The 13,229-nt window shown below is 32.6% G+C and overlaps 1 protein-coding gene and 1 long non-coding RNA gene across 2 annotated transcripts; one reads left to right on the top strand and one right to left on the bottom strand.

Moving 5' to 3' along the window:
• Positions 1 to 1,851: 1,851 nt before the first annotated feature.
• Positions 1,852 to 4,265, bottom strand: LOC129750177 (uncharacterized). Its single transcript, XR_008738324.1, has 3 exons — positions 3,973 to 4,265; positions 3,436 to 3,913; positions 1,852 to 2,341 (listed from the first exon to the last, which is right to left on the bottom strand). It is a non-coding gene; the product is annotated as an uncharacterized LOC129750177 (long non-coding RNA).
• A 223-nt stretch (positions 4,266 to 4,488) lies between these two features.
• Positions 4,489 to 5,489, top strand: LOC129749691 (uncharacterized). The gene is made up of 3 exons (XM_055744741.1): positions 4,489 to 4,901; positions 4,963 to 5,070; positions 5,128 to 5,489. Exons 1-3 carry the CDS (start codon positions 4,756 to 4,758, stop codon positions 5,288 to 5,290), a joined length of 417 nt encoding a protein of 138 aa, XP_055600716.1. The 5' UTR covers positions 4,489 to 4,755; the 3' UTR covers positions 5,291 to 5,489.
• The last annotated feature ends 7,740 nt before the right edge of the window (positions 5,490 to 13,229 follow it).

Here is a 13,229-nt window from a genome sequence, read left to right as displayed (position 1 = left end):
AGCGGCTACGTGAAAAACTACATAGTTTTTATCTAATTTATTTTCACGTAGATGCTACGGTATGAAGATGTAAACGCGTTGCTATAAGAAGGTGCATAATGAACATCAAATACAATTTACGTGAATTTTTAGTGAGTACGACATGATGTGATAATGAAAGATTCGTGAGATTCGTTAGTATTGAAATGTAATTAAGATTGATTCGCTCGTGACTTTTGTTTTTCTTTTTATTTTCATTTAAAAAAACAAGAAGTTTCTTTAAAATTATATTTTTTTCAAAATTTCATTTTGCACAACACAAACCGAATTTTACACCAACACTTAATTACTAAAAAAGCAGCAACAATTCGCATTCCGTTCCTGGTTTGATTGTGTTATCCTGTAGAAAAAAAATAAAAAGTTGAATAAATAAAAATAAATTCTTTAAATTGTAAATAAGTTTCCTTTACCGGATCAGTCGAGGATTCGTTTTCTTATAATATATTCGGCCACGAATCCCTAATATTGTGTCAACTCACCTTACAAATAATTCTGAGACAATTGGCAGCAGTAGCGGTTTTCGGTGTAATACTAGCGAAAACTTAACACAACTTTCTCAGCTGTTTTTTTTCCAAAACGAACAAAGTCAGCAGCATGACCTTTTCTTATAAGTATTTGAGAAAAAAAACTCGAAACCGATTTAAAACATCCACTTAGATTTTACTTGAAATTCATAAGGCAATTATGTTGAAGTAAAGTCCCGAGCAGACTTTTATGGCAAAATTATACCTAATTTTGCTATCATGCCTTGAAAGTAAATTGAGGTATCATTTTGCCCGAATAAAGGTGGTACAATGCCAAAATTTGGGTCTCACTTTTCATATGCGGATACCTCGATTATACCAAGTGTAGGTTTCATTGAAACCTCAATGATGCTTCGTTTAGCCAACGTTTCAGAATGAATTTCGAGGGCATAATGATGCCACTTTAAGGTATAATTTAAGGCTTAAATTTGGCATCATCGTGCTTTCAAAATTTCTTCGAAAATGAATGGCTAAACGAGGTATCAAAAATCATTCTGCGAAACCAAAATTTGGTAGAACTGTGCTATCTGTATTTAGAAAACAAGCGCTATAGTTTGGTATTGTTCCACTATTATTCGGAACAATAATACCGAATTTCACTAAAAAGACATGATAGCAAAGGAACTTTAAACCATCGAATGGTTTACTACATAACAAAAGAAAATTGTATTGTATGCCTACATTCAGGCGTTACAATGAGCGCTATATGAATATCGTCTTTTCAAACGTAACTCCAAAAATAAACATTGCACTGTGTTATAAATAGCGACTGCACTTATGGTTGCATTAATTAAGACGATTTTGTTCAGCAGTAAAATTCATAATAGGTACAGTTTCATAAGCGTTTTAAGTATAGGCGAATCTATCAAGCAAGCCTTTCTAATAAAATTAATCAAATTAAGCGTTTTAATTCGAATTCAAACCTTCTCCCTATTCCAACCAGCTAAACGCCTGAATTTATTCCAATCCAAATGTTTAATCTCCTAATAAAGTCAGACAGTTAAGTTAGACAGCGGAGTTGAAATTACTGTTTTCAAAATCAAAGAAGAAAATACATATAATGTAGGTAGTATGCTTTTTACGTTGTCATTTTACTTTTTATTTAACGAAAATGATTCCTGCATACACAGTATAAAAAAAACTTGGTAAACATAACGTGTTTTAAGCTGCAAATATTTGGAACAATATTTTTGACGTAGTTTACATAACAAATGCTGTAACGTAATAATTGTAAATCTACATAATCAGGTATTCTATACAGTATAGGTAGTTTGTTTTAATAGGTGAATGTTTTAATTGCTTTTAGAGGTGTTTCACCCAATTCATTGCTTTCGTCAAATCTGAAGAATAAAAGGATTTCAGTACACACTGCTGTTTTTCTAAATTAACATTTATATTAAATTTATTTAGTACAAAACGAACGTTGCGTTAATTTTCTTCACATGACAATGATTTCATTTTTTTTTTCATCTTTTCAGAAATTGCCAGTAGTAGTGTTTATCTTAACTTTATGATAATAATTGAGACTCTCACCCCTCTGATCCTGAGGGCTTCAATTATAATAGAGCTTATGATTCTACGCAAAGCCTTTGAAGTTGAAAAAAAAAATAATTAAAGCTAAAATTATTTGAATTAAAGTTTTGTTTGCGATGTTGTTGCATAATCACTTTTATTTGATGCAAAAGGAAACCATGGTTGAGCAGGAATAATAAATCGGCCTCGTTATAGGAACCGGGATTCTTCAGTGTGATCGAAAATTATTCTCAGCCATCGCTAACCTAAAAATAAAAAGTTGTCCACAATGTTAGGCAATATATCATTCCATTTTACTTATTATTCTATTTGAATTTTGTGTCATTATAGATAAGTTTGGTGTCTTATACCTTTTATGGGATGAATCATCCAATAGGATGAAAATCCCTGAAAAAAAATCTTTAATAAAAATTGGAAATCTGAAATGAAGTTTCTGCAAAATTTATGCTTATCAATTACACAACAAAAAATTTATCATTTTTTGAACAAACTTAAATTGGAAACAACAAGAAGAATTCAATTCTAAAATCCGTAATGTTCTAAATAATTGTCCCCTTAAGTCAGAGTGTCTGAGCAAGGGTCGATCAATAAAATTGATTTTTAATATTGCACCCGATATACTGTGAATATTATTAGATTATTCAAGCATTAAAAAAGTGACTTTTTTTTCGAATAAATCAAATTTATACTGTTCCTGAGACTTCAGGATGATATCTAAGAGAGAACAGGTTCAGAATGCAGTTTTAAAAAACTATTACCACCTCTGATAATTCTGGGTTAATTTTCACTTCAATTTTAGAAATAATGAATTTGAATGAAAATATTACTAACTTTTATGTTTATGTTCTTTTTTAGATGAAACAGCTGATGAAAAGGATGTATCTGGTCCTTAACTTACAAACAAGCAAGATTAGGATTTAGAAAGTTGGAGAGTAATTTAATTTAAAAAAAAACAGCTAAACGTCTGAATGAATATGAACGAATGATGCCAAAAAATTTGCAAACAGAACGAATTCTGCTTATTTTTATACAATACTTTGATAATGAAGAAGAAATACATTTTTGTTTATTCTCATCCAAAATTTGAGCGTTGTCTATACAATGGTATAAAAATTATGAAACCGAATTGCAAATTCCGTTTTAAGAATTTTAAAAATACTTAAGTTTGTTTTAACTGAGTGTTTAATAGTTTAAGGTACGTTTAGAACGAGCTGATAGTCAAAGAGTTTTTAAGTTACAAGGTCTAACGAATTATTATCATGCTAGGCAAATTCTTGTTAAGTTCAGTAAGACTTTTCCAAACCAAAATTTATTAGTAATTATAATCAAAAAAACATACCTTGTTATTTATGATTTCGTTTTTCCAAGCAAAACTTGGTACTTTTGGAAGATCCTGCACTATCCATAGGTGGATGAAATATGTGCCTAAGCGAGGAACATACTCAAGTGGATTCACTGTCCAATTAGATGCAGGAAATTCTAACCAGAATTGTTTCAGCTGATTATTCGTGTCTTTTTCCGGATTTATTGTTTCGGCAATCGGCACACATTTTCTCCAGCCCCGACTGCTGCTGGTGATGTTTTTACTACTTTGTATTTATTTAAGTGAAGAATTCAATCGAAACCGATCCGTCTGTATTGTGAATTTTGCTGTGAGCAAGGTGCAGATAGTAGAGCACGGAATATCAGAGGGTCGGTTTGAGAATCAGTGTTTCTACTCGCTGTGCAATCTGAGATGATTTAGTGGGCAATATCAAAGTCCGACCCGACATAACTTGCACCAGGAGTTTTTTTTTTCATTTGATTGTCGATGTCAGCTAAAAAAAGAATATTATATCAATCTTCATTAGAATCAATCAGTATGAATAGAAGTTACCTTGTTTCCGTTTAACTGACACCAGTGCAGCACTTTGCTTTTATCCTCCACCAGATCACTGGCACCGGCTTCCGTCAGGATGGGACCACCCACAACACTTTGACCCGGGGAGCTTCCGCCGCCAAGCATCAAATACTGGCGTCCCTCTTGCCTTGCCTCTTGCCACATGCACTGCTTGGATGTCTTCTCAGGAGGACATGTTTGCTGTTGGTTGTGGGGTTTGGTCCCGACGGGTAGCATAAGTAACCTCAGATATAGTGGTCCTAAAACATGCACAAATTAACCCTAATCCACCGTTTGTTCACACGCAAGAAACGCAACCGATTGATGTACACAAAAATACCGCACGCTCATTTTTCTACAACCATATTTGGCTGAAAAATAACCATTTTTCGGGTTTTGCTGTAGAACTGTAAATATGGTTATTAAGAAACGATATGGTTAAAATTTAAACCATATTCGAAGTTTCGGAGCGTAAACCATAATATGGTTGAAAATTTAACCTCAACTTATCGGGCCTATTTTGTATTCGATTATTTGAATAGTCGAAATTTTGTTTTTTGTGGTGTTTTCTGTGTTTTCTGAAAGAGTATAACAAGATAACAAAAATCATGAACAATCACGCGAAGAACAGAGCAGAAGAAAGAAGTTCGGAGCCGGAGGAAATCAATCATCCAGTCAAGCCACCCAGCTAGCAAATAGAGACTTGGCGAGCCGGTGCCGAGCAGCATTTTTCGGATCCGACCCAGCGAATCAACCTTTGGAACTGTTCAGGATGGATGGATGTATACCAGCAGACAAGAGCAAACAGAATTATACCGTGTCAGTGCACAGCGAACACCTAAATCCGAGCAGCATTTCCCGCATCCGGATTTATGTTTTCCCAAGAGGCTAGACCAACTTTCATTGCATCATGAAGCAATCTGCCAGTAAATCTTTTTACTATTTTTTTATCGACCGTAGAACCATGACCATTTGCTTCCTTTTCAGCTCCACTGATTTGGCGGATCCGAAACTACGTTCGTTGTATGTTTCCGGAAACATTAAATATCAGTTCAGGAAATCATTTTTTGCCCTGTCGTTCTACAATCTCATCAAGTAAGTTAGACAAAAAAGTTTTCTTAGTTTAATTTAACACCTTATTTTGCTTTTTAGTGCTCAGTTGGATTGGAACAAGCACCCGAAGATGTTCAACAGTTCGCTTGAAGAACAATTTTCCCGCAATCAATCAATCCCGGACATGCATCTGATGATGGCAGCATCAATTGAACTCGAACACAACCTCCCAACAAATTGTACATCACAATATACAAAATAAACTGTTGCGAATTACTGCGTTTTTCTTAAATATTGCAAAATTTCAATTAAATTCGTTGATCGAAACAAACGGCTCTTTCAATTAAGGTTCAATTTTAACCATTTTTCAACATCTCCATAGAAATTTTATTCGGTTGAAAAATAACCATATTCAAACTTCTCCCCTAGAAGTCATTTTATGACTTCTCATGGAGAACTCATAAAATGGCATTTCCCGGGAAAAGGTCAAAAATGGTTATTTTTGATTCCTAAATGGTTTAATAATTTCTAGCGTGCGTTATAATTTTGACAGCGTAAAAGCAACTCGCAAACGGATCAGTGAAGTACAATATATGCCCAGCATTTATTTTCCCGTCTCTTCAAAGTTTTTGCAGCATTCATCTTTGAATTGAATAACATGTAAATATTAATTGATTTCGTAATTTAATGTTAAATAAAACAACAATTTGGAATTCATATTTGAAAAATAAATATAATAAGAGCAAGTTCACTAGTGTTGGGAAAAATTGTTTAAAATTTTGACATTTGTAGCACATATTCAAAATTTTACCATGCGAAAATATTTTCAAGGTCTCGGCCATCAAATTTCATTGTGTGATAGAATTCCAACTATTTTTGCACCAAAGTATACGAAAATGGAATAAGAATGTTGTTAAAAATATGACGGCTACAGATCTTGAAAACAATTTCACATGGTATAATTTTCAAAATGTGCTACAAGTGTCAAAATGTCTACCACCTTCTCCCAACACGTGTGAACTTGCTTTTATGTTTGTAAAAAGTTATAACATTTCGATTTCCCCATTTTGTTTCAATTCTATTCTTTATTATAGGTATTTTAACATTTAGTTATAGTGTTTAGGGAGATTAAATATGTATCAAAAATGGTATCTTGACTTGAATAATATATTTATATGATAATATTTATCATTGCATGATAAGATTTCAAAATTAAAATTGAATTAAAAATTTATAAACAGAATTAGCTAATTTTTTTCTTGAAAACAAAACGTTTATATAAGTCTAAGTAACTATATTTCTTACTTCCTTTTTTATATTTCATTATTTTAATAATATAACCAGGAAGAGTCGCCTAAAATAAATATAGTTCCTGAATATCATTTTCTCAAGTCCTCATGTTCCTCATTATTTTTTTAAATTATAAACAAGGAGCTTAGAACCAGAGAAGTAAAAGTGGTAAAAGTGCCCAAATTACAGTTTTTGGAAAACAGTTTCAAAATAGTCAGGATGCCGATATTTGATAAATTCTAATAAGCTGAGAGAATATAATAATATAATAACTTTTGTCCTTCGTTTGTATTCGGCACAAAGAATGATACCTTAATGATGCCTAGTTTTGTAAGCGTAAATTGACACTTAAAAATGCGCAACTATCTGGGATTCATTTTTCAGTTCGATTTAAATTCAATCACCTTCATAAAAAAAATCGACAAAGTTTATTGAATACCAAATCATGCTATCATTTTGTTCTCATTTTTCTTTTTTATCGTGATAAATGAAACCTTAATGATGCCTTGTTTTGTTATCTTGTAAAAAACAAAACCAAAAAGTGCTTTCACTTTGCTCTCAATGCCTTATTTAGGTACTGATTTGGCATCATATTTCGATATATTGATGCTTCTATGAAACCTTATTTTGCCATTCGGAAAAATACGATACTAAATTATGCTATCATTTTGGCATTGATAGCACATTTTGGTTACTGTTAGGTATCGATTTTGGCATCAAAGTCTGCTCGGGGTAGTTATTACGAGGGATCACTTGAAACACTGTGGTTACTACAAAATTCACGTAGAATCGATATGATGCAACCAAATGTTAGTTTATGTGAAAAATCCCGTAAAAATAATTTCTAAATTATTTTGGGTGTAGAGGTAATTTTTTTGTTGAATGATAGTTTTTACTATTTTAACTGAAATCCAACGTAAATAGTCAGATAACATAAAATTTATAAATCTTAACACACTTTGTATCTACGCAGGGATTTAAAATAAAAAATTTAACCTTCCATTGCAGTTATATTACCCGAACTGTATTTTTTTTAAAGTGTTACCAGAATCACCCAGCAAAAAAAGGACAATTGGCCGGTTAGGGTCACATAGACCCGGATTATTATTTTGGCTGTAAAAACAAAACTACTAAACCGATTTTCATAAACACTACCATTTTGAAATCGTTCGAATGTCTGCTAACAGTTACTTCTTAAACTTGAGTTTTAAATTTTATGATCATCAGAAAACGACCTTCAAAAGCCAAAAAGTCCTTAAAAATGAGTGTTTTGCATCAATGAAAACTCATTTAGCTGAAGTCGTATTGAAAAACTTTTGATTGAAATGAATTCAGATAGATTGAGAACTCATATTGAAATAATAAAAGTGTTCGGTTTTACAGACCGCAGCTGTTTATTCCATGATTTTGTAACTAATTTTTCATGAGGATCAAGAAATTTTGATGAAAATATTGGCTTTTCTGTTCAACTATATGTACATTCAATTCCAACCGATAGTGATGATGAATTAATAATAAAGAGACTGATAGGCTGACCAATTCTAGTACAAAATCATGAATTTCAACATATTGAGGATCAAATCGGAGGTATATCGACTTTTACTTTATGTTTTTTTTCGTGGCTTGTGATATAGCTCAGTTGGCAAGTCTGTTGTCTCCTGAATCGATGTCCGCGAGTTCGAGCCCAAGAGTAAACATCGAACACAGTTGTACCAGATAAGTTTTTCAATAACGATTCGCCAACTGCAACGTTGATAAAGTCGCGAATGCCATAAAGATGGTAAAACGACTATAATCGAAAAAAAAATGCGTTTTTGCTACTCTGAGCACAACTTTGTAATCTGCTCATTTAAGCCATTTTATGTTGTAATACGGGTCGGCGAATTTCTTAAATCTCTCTTGGTATGTTGTCCGCGGTTCTCAATGTGATAAAAAAATCACAAAAATGGTTTTCATGTATTTATAGATTAAATAGTTTATCAGCCTAGTTTTATGAATATGAGCTAATAATTGAGTTAAAAACAATGGTTGTCAAGAAGAAAATCAATGATTTTTATTTTTTTTCTTATTTTTCTATTCACGACATATGACATCGGAAACCAAATACTTTTTTTTAATTTTAAATGAATCTGTGAACTAGCCGAAGTTTGCTGACATAGTGCAATTTCATTGTTTAAACCGGGATTGTCACGGCCCAATTTTCAGACACAAGAAAAAAATATTATTTCTTTATTTATAAAGAGCATGTAGACGATTCCAAAATGGTATTATGCATGCAGAGAAATTCCAAAATATGAGCGCTAATAATCATAGCAGCTATGCCTACTAGCGACACGTCGCATACGTCGCGACGTTGAAAATAATAACGACGCACAGCAAGTTTCCTAGGGTACCTGGAGCATGCGATTGATGGCCTAAGGAAAATGTACAGTAAATAACATAAACAATGTTCGAGTACTACATCGAAATCGCCTACTGGACTGAAAAAAGCAAAACAAACCTGCGAATGACAGAAATCTCGCTAGTAAAAAAGCGTCGCTAGTCCTACTGTCGCTATTCGGTTTGGTGCTATACACATAATATAATTTATAAGAATCGGTTCAGTATTTGTGAAGATACAGCAAAAATAGTAATCAGGGTCTAAGTATATGACCCTAACCGGCCAATTCTCCTTTTTTTTAACCGTAAAGGAAGGTTAATCACACCCGGCATATTTATAATCAAAGTTGTTAATCGAAAACACTTAGAGCAAGTTCACTGGTGTTGGGAAAAAGCCGTAGAAATTTTGACACTCACGGCACATTTTGAAAATTTTGCCATGTAAAAACATTTTCAAGATCTGTGGCCTTCTAGTTTTTTTTTAAAACACGTGTTGTATTTTCGCATGCTGTGATGCAAAAATAGCAATATTTCTACCACAGACGGCTGAAATAGAAACAGTGTTGTAAAAAAATAAAACGCCCCAAGATCTTGAAAACATTTTTGCATGGTAAAATTTTCAAAATGTCAATATTTCTACCACTTTTTCCCAACATCAGTGAACTTGCTCTTAGGTTCCATTTCAGTTTAGGACTTGGTAGGCTGTGCTTGTAAGTGCCAGACATGTTTTCGGGGGTGAGAAATTTCAAGAACTTAATAATGAAAAAATATTGAATTGTTAAAAAGTGTTTGTGATTTAATTTGCCCAATCTCGAGAGAAAGGAGGCTTCCTTCCAGCTGCACGTTGCACAAAGATTTGAAATTAGGAAGCTAGCAGAGAAAATTGCTGATGAATAAGTATCCTGAACCTACCATAGGAGAGAAATTAAGAACGCCTACGAGGTTTATGAAGCTCCAGAAATAAAAGTTGCAGCATGTAGATAAAGAAGGTCTACACAAAGTTGTACGAAATCCAAACAAAACCCAGAGCTAAGTATTTTTCTCTAGTTTCTAAAAAAAATATTAATGGACAGGATCAAAAATTTGCCGAGCAAAAATTCATTACTACGATAACAAAACCCTTCAACTAACTTGAGTGTTGAGATTCAAATATTTTATTCATTTTAGAACTTGTATAAATATTTTGAAGGATATAGTTCATGTTCGAAATTCTCAGTCAAACTGGAAACATACGGTTGTGAGAAAGTGAACATTATTATAACAATTTTCCGTTCTATGAAAAAGTAGTTATATATTCAATATTCAGTACGTAAACAGAATATCTTAGGTTGAAATCTACAATTAGTTATCCATTACTCGCAATAATGAAAAAAACATTCATATTGTTGATTGATTTGATGAATTACTTTTTCAAATATATTTCTTTTAATCAGAAACATTAAAACTTGACAGACAAGATTAAAAGTACTAGTCATAACACTTATATTTAGATTATCAAATGATTGATTTTAAAATTATGTCACCCTTTGAAATGAAAATATATTGAATTTCCAGAATTTGATAGAAAGTTTTTACCAAGAAATCATTTGATAGTATTGAACAAAAGAAGATATTTGCATCTTCTTTATACCGCAGGTTTTTGGTAAAAAGTAGAATCAAAAGAGCGTAAATGAAATACCTAATTATCCCCTGATTGTGTTTCTCATTATAAAATCGTTCAAAGTGGCATTACTACTTTTTTTCCTTACAAAGACTCAGGCATTTTTTTTATTTGTTCTGGAGTGTATAATGTTGTGGTTGCGCCATGTTTCTATCTAGCCCGGGTTATAGAATTACGAAGAACACAAAAATAAATGTATCTATTGTCTAGCGTTTAGGGTGGTCAGATATTTGAACGAAACACAAATGAACGAAATTATGGTAGGAAATCGAAAATAGGTTAGTTTCGAGTTCAACAATATGAATTACAGCAGTTTTATATTACTGTTCCAAAGAACATTAGTAATTGGTCATTCAAAGCTTAACATTTTTCTTCATGAATCATTAAATTTCAACCTGATAGCTTTTGATACAACATGGATATGCGAAGGTTCAGGTGTAGGAGTAGGCATATTTAAATAAAAAAGATGCATGCTTGACAGTTATTTATTTTCAACCGCTTTTAAAGAGGAGTTACAGATTGGTTTTGTTGATGTTATAAAGTATTAAAGATGAAAAACATATTCATTGACAAGATAGAAATTCTGGTGTAGGGTACGAGCTTGATATTGAGGGATTTAAGATAGTTTTTTTTTCAAATACACTTTTAATTAACTTGAATTCTAACATATAGTTATGATTTAAGGACAATAGAAGAATAGGATGCTTAGAATCAGATCACACTAGTCAAAAGTGTTTCCAGATCACATCTTTTTACCCACTCCCCAGAACAAAATTATTTGCTAGGATGCAGAGGTGACCTCGGTCCTAAACCATAAATAATTCCTATCATCCCTTTCTCTCTTTTCCAAACTATCTATTGACTACTAGGACGTGGCCGGCGCCGTTATTAATGTCTGAAGAGAGAGCATCAGTTTTGTGCATTATGAATGTGCTGTCAGTCCCAGACACCATTCATTTGACCTTTGAACAAAATTGGTGGTCTCGGTCAATCACGGAGTAGCAACCATTGGCGATGTGGAATTCGTTCTACTGAGCCACGCCTGCGATCATGGAATTCGAAATGCATTTCATTCAATATCATTGCTATACCAATAAAGAGTTGAAAAGCATACTGAGGAAATGCAGCGGAGTTGTTCAAAATTAATTTATTACTAAAAATTAAAATGAAGTATTTCGGGTTCAATGTTTTAAGGTGGATGTGAGTAGTCAATCAAGCTAAGCTAAGCTAAGCTAAGCTAACACTTAGGTTCCATTCCAGTTTAATTTTATTCGTTTTTTTGTTTTTGAAGCATCAGAATAAAGATTAAGGTTATGTTACTATTTTTTTTTTTCAAAAACCCTTAAATACATAGATATGTTTTGAAACAACATTAACTAACTGTAAACTTAAAACATATAAGTTTAGCAGGAAATACAAAATATTTACTTTTGAAATTTTTCGAATAAATGTGTGAGCAAAACAAAAAATAAATTAAAATTTTTTTATCGATAGGAAAGGCGATTGTTACCTCCTTTTTCAGTCTTAAGTAATCACAAGCATCCTTTTGCATTCTTAAATAACGTAAAATAGCGACTTTAATACTGTACAGTTTTTTATTTGAACTCAAAAAGATTATTTTTCTAGCTCAGAATTTGACTTATCGATTTAAAAAAAACTCAGTTATTTAGGTTTTTTTTAATGGATAAGTCATGCGCTAGAGTTTTCACACAAAAATTTGTCAATGTCTAATTTCGCTCTACGATTTCGTACTTATTCTCTCACCTTCGTATTCGTACGTCTCTTGAATACGAGACAAAAAGTAACTGTGGAATGATTAAAAAACATACGAAATGACTAATTTTATAATCAAAGCAATCAAGTTATGTTGAAATAAACAATGAGAAAAACATGAAAACAATAATATTCTATACGGTTTATTTAATTTTTATTTAATTAAAATTCATTTCTGGCTTAAAGGAGGGAAACGAAGATAATATCATTGAGGAAATAATGAGAACGTATGAAAATCTTGTTCTGGTAAGCCGGCGAATCAAGTTTTACTGTGATTAAATTTTAAATTTTGAAATTCCTCTAGTGCTGAATTATCCTTTTTTGAGACAACTGTTCCGACTTTGCGTTTGCGGTTCGGATCGTAGCTCGTAAATTCACGGAAATTTCTTAGCAATGCAGCGTTGATTGTAATGGGTTTTTCGCAACGAACAACGCCGAACAAAGTCACATCAACCTTCTTCATTTAATGAACCAAATGTGAGGTTTTTATGTGTAAATGTGTATCCAAAAACAAAGTTGATAATATAAACAAGACATAACTCTTTAGATAATTTTCATAATAAAACAATTACAAATTTCTTACGGGTCCAAGATTTGACAGAAAAAGGGCACTATTTCGCTTACCTATCGAGTGTTTGTGGATAGTTTGCTATACAACTGATTTAAGTCTTTATTGGTGGCAAACCTAATCTTTCATTTGTATCACTTAGGGGAGATGGGGGCATAATGGCCACCTTAAGGAAAACGCTTATTTAACCATAGGGAACAGCTGTGATATGTGAATTACATCATTGTTTCGTGTTCAGACACTCAAATAGTCTATTGCCTAATTGGATGAAACTTGAAAAAGTAGATAAAAACGTTTAAAAATGCATTTTAAAAATTTTTGTCGAAAGCTGAAAACCAGTCACTGTGGAGGCATAATGAGAAACCCCCCGAGGCAGTATGAGCACCATTATTGAAGGCATAATGAGCATTTTCTGCCGGGGATTCTAGCAGCAAATTCGACTCGATGAAGTCAACTGAGTAATAGAGCTACAGCTTGACTTGTATGTCTGACGATTTGGCCTATTGGTAAGGTATCGGAGAGGTAATCAGT

This window comes from Uranotaenia lowii, chromosome 2, assembly GCF_029784155.1.
Source record: "Uranotaenia lowii strain MFRU-FL chromosome 2, ASM2978415v1, whole genome shotgun sequence".
In the NCBI taxonomy this organism is placed as follows: domain Eukaryota; kingdom Metazoa; phylum Arthropoda; class Insecta; order Diptera; family Culicidae; genus Uranotaenia; species Uranotaenia lowii.
Note: the sequence above shows the minus strand (reverse complement) of the source record. Positions and strands in the feature narration are given on the sequence as shown.

Coding starts and splice junctions, on each gene's coding strand:
- LOC129749691 (XM_055744741.1), top strand. CDS start 4,756: ATGTATACCAGCAGACAAGAGCAAACAGAATTATACCGTGTCAGTGCA. Junction 4,902..4,962: donor CATCATGAAGCAATCTGCCA/GTAAATCTTTTT, acceptor CTTCCTTTTCAG/CTCCACTGATTTGGCGGATC. Junction 5,071..5,127: donor TCGTTCTACAATCTCATCAA/GTAAGTTAGACA, acceptor TTTGCTTTTTAG/TGCTCAGTTGGATTGGAACA.